The following is a 14,180-nucleotide window of genomic DNA, read 5'->3' as shown; positions in this document are numbered from 1 at the left end:
TGTCTCAACTGCTTATGAAAAAGTATTCCGCCGTTGCCTAGCAACCCCAGGAAAGCCCAGCCCGTCGCCTAGCAACCCAACCTGTATTCCGGCACATTTGTTTGGCTAGTTTTTTCTATCCTTTTCTATCCTATCCTGTTCTAGGAATAAACTGCCTCTTGTTACGCAAGAATGGTAAAAAGGATCTACCTGATTTGACTGTTTTCAGAGCTAACGACTTTGTTACACTTCCTGTTGCCCAGGTTTCTTAAAAAAAAAAACATTTCCACACCATCATGTCACTTGTCTGCTTCATCTTTCCTGCCTGATCTGGTTTCCTGTCTGGACAGGAGAATGTAGTCATTTCTGTTCTGAGAATATATCCAGTACTTCCTTGAAAACGCTCTGTATGATTCGCATGTGAGCTTTTCAACAATTTTAAATGACTTCAATATTTAAAAAATATTAAGCCTTTTTTTTCTTTTCATATTTGAATCTTTTTTTATCACTAAAAATATGAAATGTAAACAATGGCAAGTTTGTTTTTTTTCCTTTTTAAACCATACTTTATTTAATCAGTATTTCCTGAATGTCCATCTTTTTTCATTTACTTCCCAAATGAAAAAGTTTACCTTTTTCTGTTTAAATCATGTTCTTCATTCTAGATAAATGTGTGACATTATTTTTATCAGCAACCAAACAGAAGAGGCTGAATGTTTTTCCTTCAGCATAAATAGATGAAGTGACTGTTTAAAAAAAAAACTGTCATGTGATCAGAGGTCATCCGTGCATGAATGTCCTGATCCGAGTTTGAACCTTTAAGTCATTCACGCCCAGACACGATAGTCATTCTTTAACCCTTTTTCTGCTTGATGACAAATGTATTAAAACTGACCATCTTAAGACATATTTGCTTCAGTAACCTTTTTGAAATGTATTTTTTGTTTTCATTTAACAAGTTGACTCTTTTTCACTGGGAGCTTATTTGAACTGGAGAGAGAATTGTAGTCCATCAAGTGTTGGAGATGTATCCCAACTTTTTATAGGAAGTTGAGTTTTTACTTTGCAGATTGTAATTTTTAGCTTATTGAATAGGTGTTAAGAGAATAGTCATACGACTAAACCAAAATAAGGGAATAAACCAATTGCTAGAGTAACGTCGTAATATGAGTCTGAATGATACAATAACGTAATGAGAAAGTGGTCGCATGACCAATCAAAATGCGAGAATAAACTCATATTACAAGAATAAAGTTGTATTAATGAGATATTATTTGTGAGAAAAGTCGTAATGTTACCAGAAAAGTCGTAATGTTACCAGAATAAAGTCGTAATATTGGCAGTAGTAGTAATTTTGAGAACTCCAACATGAAAGAAAAACAATTTAAAATGAGGAATGTTGAGCATTTTATGAAATTATACTTTGCTATTGGTTTTAATAATAGAACGTACTTAATTTGATGCTGATGTGTGAAAAGATCACCAATAAGTATTGAAGCGACTCATCGCAAGCTTCATCTGTGTATTTCAAAAGAATCACACAAACTAGCTAGTAAATTGGTAGAAAACTGCTTTTTTTTCCTACAAATTTTACAAAATTCCTCTGGTAAGATTCTTTATTCTGCTCATATAAGATTACGATTTTATAATCATAATTTAAAGTATCTCTCCAGACCCTCATACTCCATCGTTCACACCTCATGTAGACTAAAATGCCCAAAAAAGTGACAGATTGTTGGACACACAGAAACAGAAGTGGCAAAAAGCTCTGTTTTGTTGCAGTATTTCCTAATGTCACAATCGCATGATTTTGTAACATCCGGCAATAAGCCAGTCTTCTAGACTCATCGCAAGCTTCATCTGATGCAAATGAAACGGTGACTTGCATCATCTTCGTTTTGTTATATAAAGCGCTGCTCACACCTTTTTGTAAACTCTGCTCCATAGCTTCCTGTCTTGGCAGCTCTATTCTTTTAAATTGGTGAATCGGTCAACCAGAGTTCAGAATCGGCTAATTTTACCTTGATCAGCTCAGATCTGTGATTTATTTATTTTCTTACATTTCTAATCTCTTTTTAACCTTAAGTATGAAACAATGGGCCAAGCGAAGCGGCTCTGTCTTCCATCGCTGTTGGCGGACTTCAATCAAGTTTATTCATTTAGCGCAATTCATTAACAAGGCAGTTCAAAGTCATCTACATTATTAAAAACATAACAAATGTAGTCAACAATTGTGAAAACCAGTAACAGACATTACATTTTATCGTCTTCGTCCGTCTTATTTACCGGCGAACCAGAAACGAGTAAATACAACGGTTCCGCATTGGGACTTTTGTACGTGTAAAAGGGGGAGAAAAAGTGGCAATTAAATGCATTTAGAATTTACTCCGTTACAAATTTTATGCAACTAATTATTCAAAATGATTGTGTTGTAGTCCTGGCCCCATTTTAAATATAATTTTGTAAATAAATAGATGTTTAAAGGAGTAGTAGCGCAACATTTGTCAGCTTGTCCAACATTTCATTTTCAGAAATAACAATGGAGCTGCTGGTATGTAGAAGTTTACTGGTTGCAAAGTTCTCAACACACCGTTTTTATTTGTTTTAAAAAACGAACATGGAGATGGAAAATTAGCTTCCCTTTTTTGTTGAGCAATAAGAACATATTGTAATAGATACACAGTTCTGAGGTTGTTCCAAACATTTACGGGCTGCTAATAAACCTTCTTTGAGTTTTAATAACAGAGAAAAATTAATCATTTAGGTTGGATTTCCTTCATCAGCTCCAGCCTGTGTATCAGACACCTATCAGACTCAGTCTGCCTGAGCAGCAGCTTCTGACTCAGTGCTGAACAGAGTCACATGGCAGCTTGTCAGCAGGCTGGAAGAGGAAACATAATCCCAAGGAGGAAGGCTGCGTTATCAGTCCCAGCCTGTAGCTCTGACGGTGCGCACCAGACAGCACGCAGTCGGCGAGACGCTGCACACTAAAAACGGGATTTATTTATTTTTGTCCCTATATTTTAATTTCTGTTGCATTTTGCCCCTTTTTGTTTGCGTTTATCCTGCAGTCTGACCAGCTCCTTTCACAGCAGAGGTCAGAATAAACTAGAATGTCTGCGGTGGCTTCCATGCAGTAAGCACACTGAGGTATTTATACTGTTATTGATGCGCTTTTGTGTTTCCAAGTCATTTCTATTATCTTAAGTTGACCTTGCGTCACATTCCTCCTGCTGCTTGTTCTCTGATTATGTTTGAATTTTGATTAATCATTCATCTGGTGCCTGTTCTCTAGGTTTACCTAATGAACCATAACTTTGTTTTCTTTCCTGTTTTTTTTTATTTTTTATCCCCGCTTCCTAATATCCATTAGAGTTGAGGTGAATGCTGAGTCGGGCTTGGAGCTTTATATCTGACAAAAAATGCAAACAAGTACTGATAAACTCCACAAATTAGGGAAAAAAACTCAAAATACTGCCACTAAAATAGCTTCAGTTGCAAAAACATTCTCTAATTGACCTAAAAAGATAAATCTGTTTAAATGATGCATATCTTGAAGATTAGTGCTTTTTAAGCTAATTATTCTGCTATTGGATTCGTTGTATGGCAGGAAATGTTGCATTTAATGGTTCCACATAAAACCCAAACTGTCTCGGCAACAATTAAAACAAATTCTTCAAAAGGCAAAACCAAAAAACAGCCACAGTCTGCAGGACAAATCCAAATTAAGTCCTCAGTCTTATTTTTACGAGGGTCTAAACTTTTTATTTCTTCCCTCTCATTGTCCTGCTTTTTATAAGTAAAGGCCTGTATTTGTTGAGTTTTGAACTTTGCGATCAAGAGTCTATTTCTGGTGAAAAACAGCTTTTTTTTATTGGCATAATTTTCATGTTATTGAGTTGTTCTTTAATTACGCATTCTTGTCGGATTGGACTGGCACAGAACTGTGCATTCTGTGGCCGGCGCTCGCGTGTTGGGCTGCAGACTGAAGCCGTGCCCGGTCAGGGCGTCTTCACCAGAACGCCGGCTTAAGACGCGTGTGACGGCTTGTCTGGAGTTCAAGCCGGGCTCATGACCTCCGTCCAGCCATCTGACCGCCGTGCTTTTCCTTCTTATCCTTTTCCTGAGGCACAACAAAGGAGTTTAGGGCTTCTGGTTTTACTAAAACAATTTGAGATGAAAGCGAAAGATTTCCAACTGCAGAAGAGTCATAAAACATTACTTGTCAAAGTATGAGGCAGGAAAGAAGGTGCATACCAACAAATTGGCATCAAAATTTTCACAACTAAGTGGATTCACTGCACATTTAACAATCCAGATCTTATTTGCTAGAGTTTGATGCTTTTGGATGTTCTTTTTTGGTCCATAACTAGTGTAATAAAGTCAGAGATTTCCATTGAAACTCTTGAAGTAAACAGAGTTTGTTACAATCTTCACATTTCATCCTTCCACTCAACTTTTTAGCAAACCAAGGCGCTTTCAATGATCGTCTGTGACTAGCCCTTATGGGTTGTATTGATGACGGTCTGCCGAACAATTGACAACATTGCATGATTACGTAAACGATAACATGACCCTAACTTTTCTAGCTTAAAATCCAATTTTCAGAAAACTATTTTTGAGTTTTTATTCACTGTAAGCCAAAATCTACAAAATCATAAAAATAAAAAAAAATGGTTGATTTATATGTTTTGGTGTGACATCAATCTGTATAAGTTTTACTTTTGGATAACGAGTGGGCATTTCTACTATATATGACATTTTTGTTTCAGCTTTGAAATTTGTTGATGACTTAAAACAAATTATTTGCCTTCTAAAATGTACATTAATTTTTTTAGTCTGTAAATCCTCATACAAAGTTACATTCCTTCTCTGTTTACCAAAACCTTCATTTGTATTCCCAGTAGCCAATAAGGAAATGACACAATTTGTTGTTTTGAGAAGCAACACTAAATGAAGGGTTTTCGAGCAGCTCAGTGTCTGACATGCTAACCTGTTTGCATTTTGCAAATCTTTAACTTCAAACTCCTGGTTTGATGGGTAACAACAAAGTACATTTAAAGCTCCTGCGGTCTTCACAATCTAAGGACTTTTCGAGGAGAATTTGGAAAGGAAATGGGGAAAGACTTGAGGTTTGGTTGCTTGGAAGAAGTGAGGGGTGTTTTGATTTGACCATAATCACAAATGAGTTCAGTCTGGTAAACCCTGTGGGAGCACAACTAAAGCAAAAGTCTCCCGGATAGAAATCCTTGTAGATTGTACTAATCAGATTTTGTTTATGGCTCTGGGGTTCTTGGCTCTTTCTTCACTTTGCGTTCTCATGACCTTATCATTTCATATCAGTTTATTTTTTCTTGGTATTGCTGTTTTTTATTATGATAAATTATAGATAAATGTGTTAAGAATATCCTCCGATCAGACAGGCTCAAGATTTTAAGCACCTGAGGCTATTATGCTTGTGAATAATCAACAATCCTGGATGTTTGTGATCACTTAAATCTGTACTTGAGAACAGTAATGATTAAATTTTTGAGTATTTCTTAAAATCTTAAAATTTCTCTCCATTCTCCAAAAAGGGAGGTCTACCTTTCCTTCACTCAGATTTCCATTGGGGTTGTGTGACTTTTATTAATGTATTTGAATGAAATCTCTGTAAAACATTGATGGGTGGCGTAGTTTAAAGGGGAACTATGATGCAAAATTCATGTTTTGCAAATTTTTATGGATCTCAATTGCTTCTAAAAAGAATCCAAGCGCTTAAACTATATATATCTAACCGGTTTTTTAGTGTCTGGAAAATGAGTCCTTTCAAAAACCTCTTGATGACTCCCTAACGATGGGCACTGTGCCGTTGCCTAGCAACCCAAACTGAGATCCAGCATGTTTGGTCAACTGGTTATACCACTGTATGTGCTCTACAGTGGCTGCTGGGAATGAGAGGCGTTTAGTTGTTTAGTTACCATTCACAAACCACTTGCTGTGTTCTTGTTGGTTGTGCAAAAGGCACCACTTCTGCTTTTCGAAGCAAATTGCACATCTGTTTGCAGCCATTTTCACACGAGTGAAGCAGCAACTTAATTGGATTTAAAGTAACAATAAGCCCTAAAAAAGCTCATTCTGGGTAGAACAAGGCAGAACCGTAATAGGTCATCTTTAAATATATCTATTGTGTTGTATCTAACATTTTCTGAGATTAACTTGCCAAGGAAAATGTCTCCTCCTAAGTTTTCTTGGATTGTGGTTGAGGTGGACCTCACAAAGGTTCCTCAAATGGCCCGCAGGCCACACCACCTTTAAAGCGATACTGCTTCATGTTCTTGCCCTTTGGAAAAACACAAGTTGTACCCTGATGTCATCCCAATCATGCAGGGACGTTGGATGTCTGAAGGTCGCAACATCCGCTGCAGAACTGCTTTGACTTCTTGTTGGCAGTTTTTAGTCAACATGAGACACTTTTCATAATTTGCATCTAAATTGACTCATTACTCAGTCTGTGACTTCTAACTTTATATCTTAAAACGATAAGTCCACAGAATCTGCATTTTCCACAACTGTCTAAAGTTACTTCTTTATATACTTGTGACTTTTTACCCATTTATGCCTTTCTCTTTCTGTTCTGTCAAATGTGACCAATCCAAGAAGGAATTCCAGATTTTAAAACTCCTCTGAGGTGTGACTCTGATGTAGTTACCTCCTTCCTGTTTTCACACTTGCTTCCTCTCAGAAACGAGGTTTTTCCCCCAAACCATTTAATGCCCTTTCTAAATCTAGCATGGAAAAGTTTGGATGTTTGAGGGGGAAATCTGGTTTAGTTTCAGAAGGCTGTGTAAGGTGCACAGCTTCTGCAAAAACGTGTTTAACTACTCGACTGGCTTCGTTATAAGCTGTCCGCACTCATCAATGTCTCTGTTCTTTGAAGCTGTTGCACAAGAACCAGTCAACGCTTTTTAAATCATCTGACCGAAAGCCGGAATGAACCAGGTAGAAAAATTTAAATCAGTTTTTTTTGTTTTTTTTTTGCCTCTCTTGGAAGGATGATTTCACGTGTTATTGTTATCGCCTCTGATCGTTGTTATCCTAGCGGTGTTATTGCAGACTTTCCCTGAGGTAGATAAACTGGTTCCCAGGGCTTTTACCAAGGATCCCAGGGTTTGGTAACTTTATCCCTGTGTAGCGAGCTCTGTCTTTTCCAGAGTGGTGAGGTCTAGGTTTACTGAGAAAGTAATCTTTAAGCACATCCAAGCTCAAACACTTTCTCTTTTTGAATCTCTCGCCTTTTTATCTCGTGAACTGCAGTGCAGGAATTGGCATGTTGGTTGGAGTTTCTTTACATGTTGGTGCTTTAATGCCTCTTTTTCAACCTGTCAGTCATTAATATGACTATGTTCAGACACCAGAAAGGTTTATCTAACACCTGCTTTAGTAGACTGGAAATACAAAGAAAGGAGTCCAATCCTTTGGACTGCAGGAATACAATTATTGTTGTCGCTAGTGAGGTACTTCAGAGTTTCTGAAGGTGGACATTGGAAGAAGCATTATCTGCTGCTTATCAATGGTTTTTCTGGACAGTAGCGCTGTTATCTTGGTCTTATCTGACTAAATGCTTAATGACCTTATAAAGTATTTGAAAACTGGTGCAAGGCCTGCAATAAATGGCTTTGATTTGTATTTAGGCCACTTGGTTTGGTTTGCATCTTCCTGCTAAGCAAATTGTAATTAACTGCAGTGTTTACATTGATGTGCTAGGTGTTGAAATCTGGGGACCAAATATGTCATTTTTAAAGCTCTTACGTGAACATTATTTATTTTCTATGTTAACTAAAGCTCAGTAAATCTTAACATTGAGCTATGTGGTAACATGATATGTTACCACATAGCTACAACTGATATGTCAGAGTAGACAAACTTCCAAGTTATTTCTAATTTTGAGTTTGAAGCGTTTTAGTGACACTAGGCGATTAAGGAATGGAAATGAGTGATTGTATTAAGAAGCAATAGGCATAATAGTAGAAATGTAAGTTATGCAAATTTGTATCAAAAGATTACTTTAGATTACAATAAATAACATTGTGCAACACCTGCAATGGTATAACAATAAAGGGATTTTACAGTATTTGGCTCCAATTGGAAACACTGTAGGATGAACATCAGTAGTTGTTCAGTTATATGTTAAAATTTAGTTTATAACACTGACCTTATTGTAAAATGGGACTAGGAGCTTCAGGGGCTTGCAGAAGGAAATCTGGGCCCATTGCAGCTACACTCTGGCCCCCCAAAAAAGTAAAAAGTAAAGGCCATTTTGTTAGATGGCCTTTACTTTTGACTATAGCACACATTTACTGTGGCTTTGTCTCGGTAAGCTTCTGAAGTGTCACAAGACTTTTTTTATCCAGTGTTGCATCGGTCACTCAGTACATTCAGGTAATAATGTTGCTGAATCTGATCATAATCATGATGGTTAATAATTTCACCTGCCTCTTTTTACCCTGAAGCGGCCATCTTTCTGGAAGAGGGTAAATCTGAACTCATTTTATCAAATGACCTTCATCCTTTGTTCCAGAGTCCAATCTTTATGCTCCCTTGCAAATTGAAGCTATTTTTATTATTGTTTTTTTTTATGGCCATACAGCTGTTAGAGTTCTGTTTATATTGTAAGTGGAAATGCTCTTACTTTTACTATTAAACATGGATTCTTCTCTTTATTTTTCTTCAATCTGATGTCGTCACACATTTGATCGTGCCAAACACAATCATTCAGGGCTTTTATTTTATTTTTTTCAGACCACATTTCTTCCTCACAGACGATGGTTCACCACTTTCCTTATACCTCTTAATAAAGTTAAACAATTCTCAACCCAATCTTGGCAGTTTCTGCTAGATGTTTCTCTGCCCGATGCCGATGATTTGACTCTTCTTAAGCAGACTTGCATAATTTCCAAGAAATGAGAGACAACTTATTGCTGGAGTTAAATAACTTGACAGTTGGAAGGTGGTTGTGATCGTGCAAATATCCAATAAGATGGTTGCATCATTTTTTGGCCAGGCTGTGGACAGTAGGGAAAAATCATCAACCATTTCTATTCCAGGTGTCATGAAAATCCCTGATTATTGAATCGTAAACAAAGACTGTCTCGTTGGCTTGTGTTTCTCCAGGTTATGCTGCCCAAAAGCTGTCTGAGTCCCAGTGAGAAAGAGAAGGGCTAAAGCCGCACCAGTCCAAACCAGCTTCCCAGAGCCTGAACAACAGCAACTTTCCCTGCAGAGCCATGAGCAACCCCAGCGCACCCGACCAGGTTACAGAGGCTGTTGCATCAGTTGTTCACAGTGTAAGTTTACACGGCAACATGTTGGGAAGCCCTAGTCGGGTCAGGCCCATTTGATAAAATCTGCTGGTAATGAAGCGGATTAATGCAGCTCCCCTGCTGCTCACAGCAGTTTTTTGGGGCTTGTTTTGCTTTGACAATTTTGCTGCAAAGGTTTCGGTTCCCTTTATCCAGAAATCCATGTGCAGGATTTCTGCTGCTTCAGCTTCCTTGGTTCTGTTTGGCACAGAAAGTTGGTGTTTGTCACTTTTTTTTGTTCTTTTTTTTTGCTGTGCTTGTATAAATCTAGTCACTTTTAATTGTTCCAAACTTGACTCCAAAAAGTAAACACTAATACATATGTATAATGGATTGACTTCACAACAGAAACACTCAGGTTCACTGCATTTAATATAACAAAAGAAGAAATCAAGTTGGTGGTTAAAATTAGTCTAGCAGCTTCTGCCCCTATAGATTTAATAAAATACAAGTAGTAGTACAAGTAGTTCCCAGTGAGCAGTTAACAGTTGTAAAATTCTACATGGCTAAAATCCACAACATTAAAAATGTACAAAACACAGAAAATGACTCATGAAACACTGTATGTGATTAAATTAGTTGAAAATATAATACTTGTAAAGAAAACGGAGCTAATCCTAATATGTTCCACAGTTACTAACGGCAACAGAAAAAAGGGGGAGGAGCTGTCAGTTACTAGTTGCTATGGTAACCATCAACTGTCGAGAGCAGCATTAATAATAATAATAATAATACATTTTATTTGTAGGCGCCTTTCTGGACACCCAAGGTCACCTTGACATAAAAGCAGGCAAATTATAAAATACATACCAATAATAAAACACAAACAAGATTTAGAAGACAGTACAAAGATAATTAAAGGCTATATGCTAGTTCAAACAAATGGGTTTTGAGTTTGGACTTAAAATATTGCAAAGACTCGATGTTACAGAGATCAGGTGGGAGTGAGTTCCAGAGTTTGGGAGCAGAGCGGCTGAATGCTCTGCTCCCCATAGTGACGAGACGAGCAGGAGGAACAGTGAAATGGACAGAAGATCTGAGGGAACGAGTGGGTGTGACAATGTGAAGGAGGTCCGAGAGATATGAAGATGTGAGGTTGTGAACTACTTTAAAAGTTAGAAGTATTTTATAGTTGATGCGATATGTGATTGGAAGCCAATGGAGCTGTTGTAAAATAGGTGTGATGTGATGAATTAAAGGGGTCTGTAATGATACGAGCAGCTGAATTTTGAACCAATTGTAATTTATGCAGAGTTAACAGAACATGATATAATAATGTCTGGCTAAACAAAATAAATTCAAAGAGTAAGTAGACAAATTTTGACAAACTTCACATCTATAATATTCAAATGAAACCTGGAGTTTTACACGCACAGAAAAATGTATTTATTAGAAGACTGAATGGAAATTAGATGCATTAAATGACGTTTTCTCTTAATGTAGAGCTGTTGGAAGTTGTAAAATAAATGGCCACAAAGCCTGTGCAAGGATTCCTGGTAATGCGTTAGAAAGCAGTTGGTCAGCAGCCAATATACACTTCATTACTAGACCTTTGGGTCTTCATCTCAATAAGCTCATCTCATGATTAACTTTGAACGGCTCTAAAGTAAAAAAAACTGATCTCTATTACGTTCTTATTGCTGCAAGCCCTCGGCTTTGGAGCTCTGGGAACTGCAGGGTAGATTTCCAAGAATAATATCTGTTGTTTTTTAATTTTGTATTGATTAATTCTCATTTCAAAGCAGCTCTTATTATGATCTCAAGTAGAGACTTTCCCAGAAAGGCTGCCATCGTTTCTGAACCACTGCTTGTAAAGGAGGTGTGGAAATGCTGACGTTGCAAAAACTAAATGGATTTAGTGTCGTCTTGACGCAAAAAAGCCACTGCTTCAAACAGTTTTTTGTTTCCTAAAACTGTCCTGTTCTGCCGTTTAACTCTAGGTTAATTCAGACCGGCCATGTTTGGTCCTCTTTAATCAAACTCTAGTTCGTTTGGTACCAAAAAATGAACTGGTCAGCCTAAAAACCTCGGTCTCATTTTAGGTTAATGAAAAACTTCAAAAACTAAACATTGCCACTATATTCTGACTCAATTGTATTATTTTATTGCACCAAAACTCTAGAAATTGCATGCATTGATTCCCATTAAAACTATAAAGATCTATTTAATGCTGTTTATTGTCAGTGAACAGCAATGACCAAGATTAAATACAAAATATCACTTGTTTGCACTCACTGCAAACAAGTGAGTGCAGATGCAGCATTTTATTTATTCTACATGTATTTTATATTTGGTTAAGGGAGGGGGAAAAATGGTAAAAGGGAGTATGGGAAAATATTTTAAGGACATTTAAGTGGCTATAGTCTGAGATCATAATAAAATGTGTCTTTTTAAAGTGGATCCTGCTTTCCTCCTGCTTTTTTCCAGTTTTGTTTACATTCTGGAAATCTTAGCCCTTGTCTTAAAACACACACATTTAAAATGCAGATGTTTCAGAGCATGAAATCTCTCAAATTATAATAAAGAATGAGGAATTAATTAATGCATTTTTTCCACATGCAGACTTTCTTTTTAGAGGAAATATTGATCAAATACTAAGTTTTTTTTGCTGTTTAACACAATTTTCTTTACCTTTTCTTTGGCTTTAGTCATTTGCCTTTTTGTGCATTTTGTTCCCATTAAGATGTTTTGGACCAGAATCTGATGGCTGCTGTTGAAGAAGCTGCGTAGAGATAAAAATGTTTGCTCTGTGACTGTGTTGGAGGTTATTGGCTGTCATCTAGGCGTTGACCCCAGCAGGTTAATCATTGTCTCCCTCAGTCAATAAATATGTACCGAGTTCACATAACCCTGTCTGAATTCAAAGACGCGTCAAGCGTATAAAGTGACGTCGTTTTTTGACTCCATCCGATCATTTCAGATCAAGCAGCCAACGAGTGGAAAACCTTTTAGTTTAGCATAAATTGAATTTTCCTACTTTTGTTTTTGGCTTCTTTAACAAATCTCAGTAGCATTAATGGACTTTTTGTACTTGTTTAAGGTGAGTTTTTACCTTTATTTATTTATTATTTATATATATATCATGCTTGGGTTAATGTGTGAATCTGAAGCATTGTTTCTAAGTTTTGGTTTCTTTTTTCTAAAATCTCAATGTACTGACTTCCAAAGTCTATATATAGCCTGATTTGGGTAAATTTAACCTCTTTATGAACTTTGCGTCTGGTTAATATTTACTCTAGTTCACATGCTTCCTGAAAAACATTTCATTCAGTTGGCTTACCGCTCTTCTCTGGTTGTCAGAGTAACTCCAGCTCAACCAGAGAAAGCTGGTTGTCCAGATATTCAACCAGCTTTCTCTGGTTGAATATCTGAAATGGTCCAGGTCCATTTCTCTGGTTGTCCAGATATTTTGCATTTATTGACACGTTGACAGTTTCTTCTTTGCTGTAACATCACAGTTGAAAATTAGTTTAAGAAGAAACTTATCCCAAAGAGAAATTAAATAAACTCTTTGTCGCCATGGTTACGTATGACGGCAACTGTCCGAAAGTGGGGTGGGGGGAAAGTAAGCTCAAAAAATGCTTCCAGCTGCCCATCATCCAAAACCAGAGGGGATGATTGACCAAACATGCAACGGCTCAACCAAAAAATGCAGAATTAAAATCTACAAAAAGAACAAATCAGAACAAACGCAGGAGACAACAATTTTTCTATGAAACAATTAATATATTAGAATAAACTGACATTAGTTTTTTAGACACTTTTACAATTTCATTGCTCTAGAAATCACTGTTCATAGTGACAAACCGATCCGTAAATATATTCTATATTGATTTTATTACAAGGATAGATTAGTTTCACTAATAAAATTTAGATCTGTGTTTGTATGGTTGGACAAATTAGACTGAGTACATGGTTACTATGGTAACCCTGACCGCAAAGGTAAAAATTTAGGCCATCAAAATAAGCAGTCGTTGACCCAAAAAATGTAGTTTTCCTCTAAATAAGGCAACGGCGTGAGGCAATTTTCTTTTAGATTTTGGATCTTTAATTGTAAACTTATTTAAAAGATGAAAAAAAATGACACCACATTTTGCATTATTAATTTAATGAATTTTGTGACCCAGGCGGAGTTTTAAATTTGCCAGTTTTGATCTCCAGGGCAAAAAGTTTGGACACCACTTGTGTAAATGTAACTCTACATAAAAGTACAAATTGTTAGACCAGACCACATTTAATGCTGAAAATACCATTTTAGTATTTGACTTCCTGCTTTTTTTTTTTTGAAGAATTAGACCCAGGCTCTATAAAATGAGCTTTCTCTGTAATGTTTGTTTTCTTAAGATTGTAAATCATGAAATTAGGAGCATCGAAGTCAGATTTTTATTTTTTTTTCTTTGCCACTGAACACTGAAGGAATTTAAAAAGTGTTACGACACTCCTAAGGAGTGTCCTGTTTAGGAGGACACTCCTGTTTAACTACCTGTTAAGGTGTGTAGTTCACCTTATTTTGTGTTAATTGAATCGAAATACTCTGAACTGCGCAGCAAGGGTACATGTTAAGAGTTAATATAGCTCCACTTTCTTGCATACATTTTTAATTAAAGTTTTTTTACTGACCTGTAAAGTGATTTCCTTTGGACCTTGTTATCACCAGCTTGCAACACAAAGTTACGCCCTTGGTTTTCAATTAAAACTTTGCGTCCCTTTTTCAGATTCTTTGCTTTATTGTGTAATTTTCTCGACCACCGATATTCCAGACTCAATGCAAAACAGCAGCATAGTAAGTCGCTTGATGTCCAATTCACTAGATTACTGAGAGGACTTGTCATTTACGTTTTACAAAGGAATTTTAAAAAT

General features: G+C 36.7%; 1 protein-coding gene across 4 annotated transcripts in view; it reads left to right on the top strand.

Annotated features, from left to right (window-relative positions):
- The window catches only part of slc4a2b (solute carrier family 4 member 2b), a 52,743-nt gene that overhangs the window by 10,038 nt on the left and 28,525 nt on the right, over positions 1–14,180 (top strand). For 2 of the 4 annotated variants that reach the window (XM_008396633.2, XM_008396632.2), the window contains exon 3: positions 9,133–9,305. In XM_008396633.2, coding sequence (XP_008394855.1) covers positions 9,246–9,305 — 60 coding nt within the window. In that variant the 5' untranslated portion in view covers positions 9,133–9,245. Of the gene's footprint in view, positions 1–2,905; positions 3,130–9,132; positions 9,306–12,273; positions 12,361–14,180 lie in introns of those variants that run through there. The other 2 variants (XM_017301891.1, XM_017301892.1) reach the window with 2 other exon arrangements.

The sequence above is a fragment of the Poecilia reticulata genome, linkage group LG20 (genome assembly GCF_000633615.1).
Source record: "Poecilia reticulata strain Guanapo linkage group LG20, Guppy_female_1.0+MT, whole genome shotgun sequence".
NCBI classification, from domain to species: Eukaryota; Metazoa; Chordata; class Actinopteri; order Cyprinodontiformes; family Poeciliidae; genus Poecilia; species Poecilia reticulata.
The sequence above is the reverse complement of the archived record's forward strand: the minus strand, read 5'-3'. Positions and strand labels throughout refer to the sequence as shown.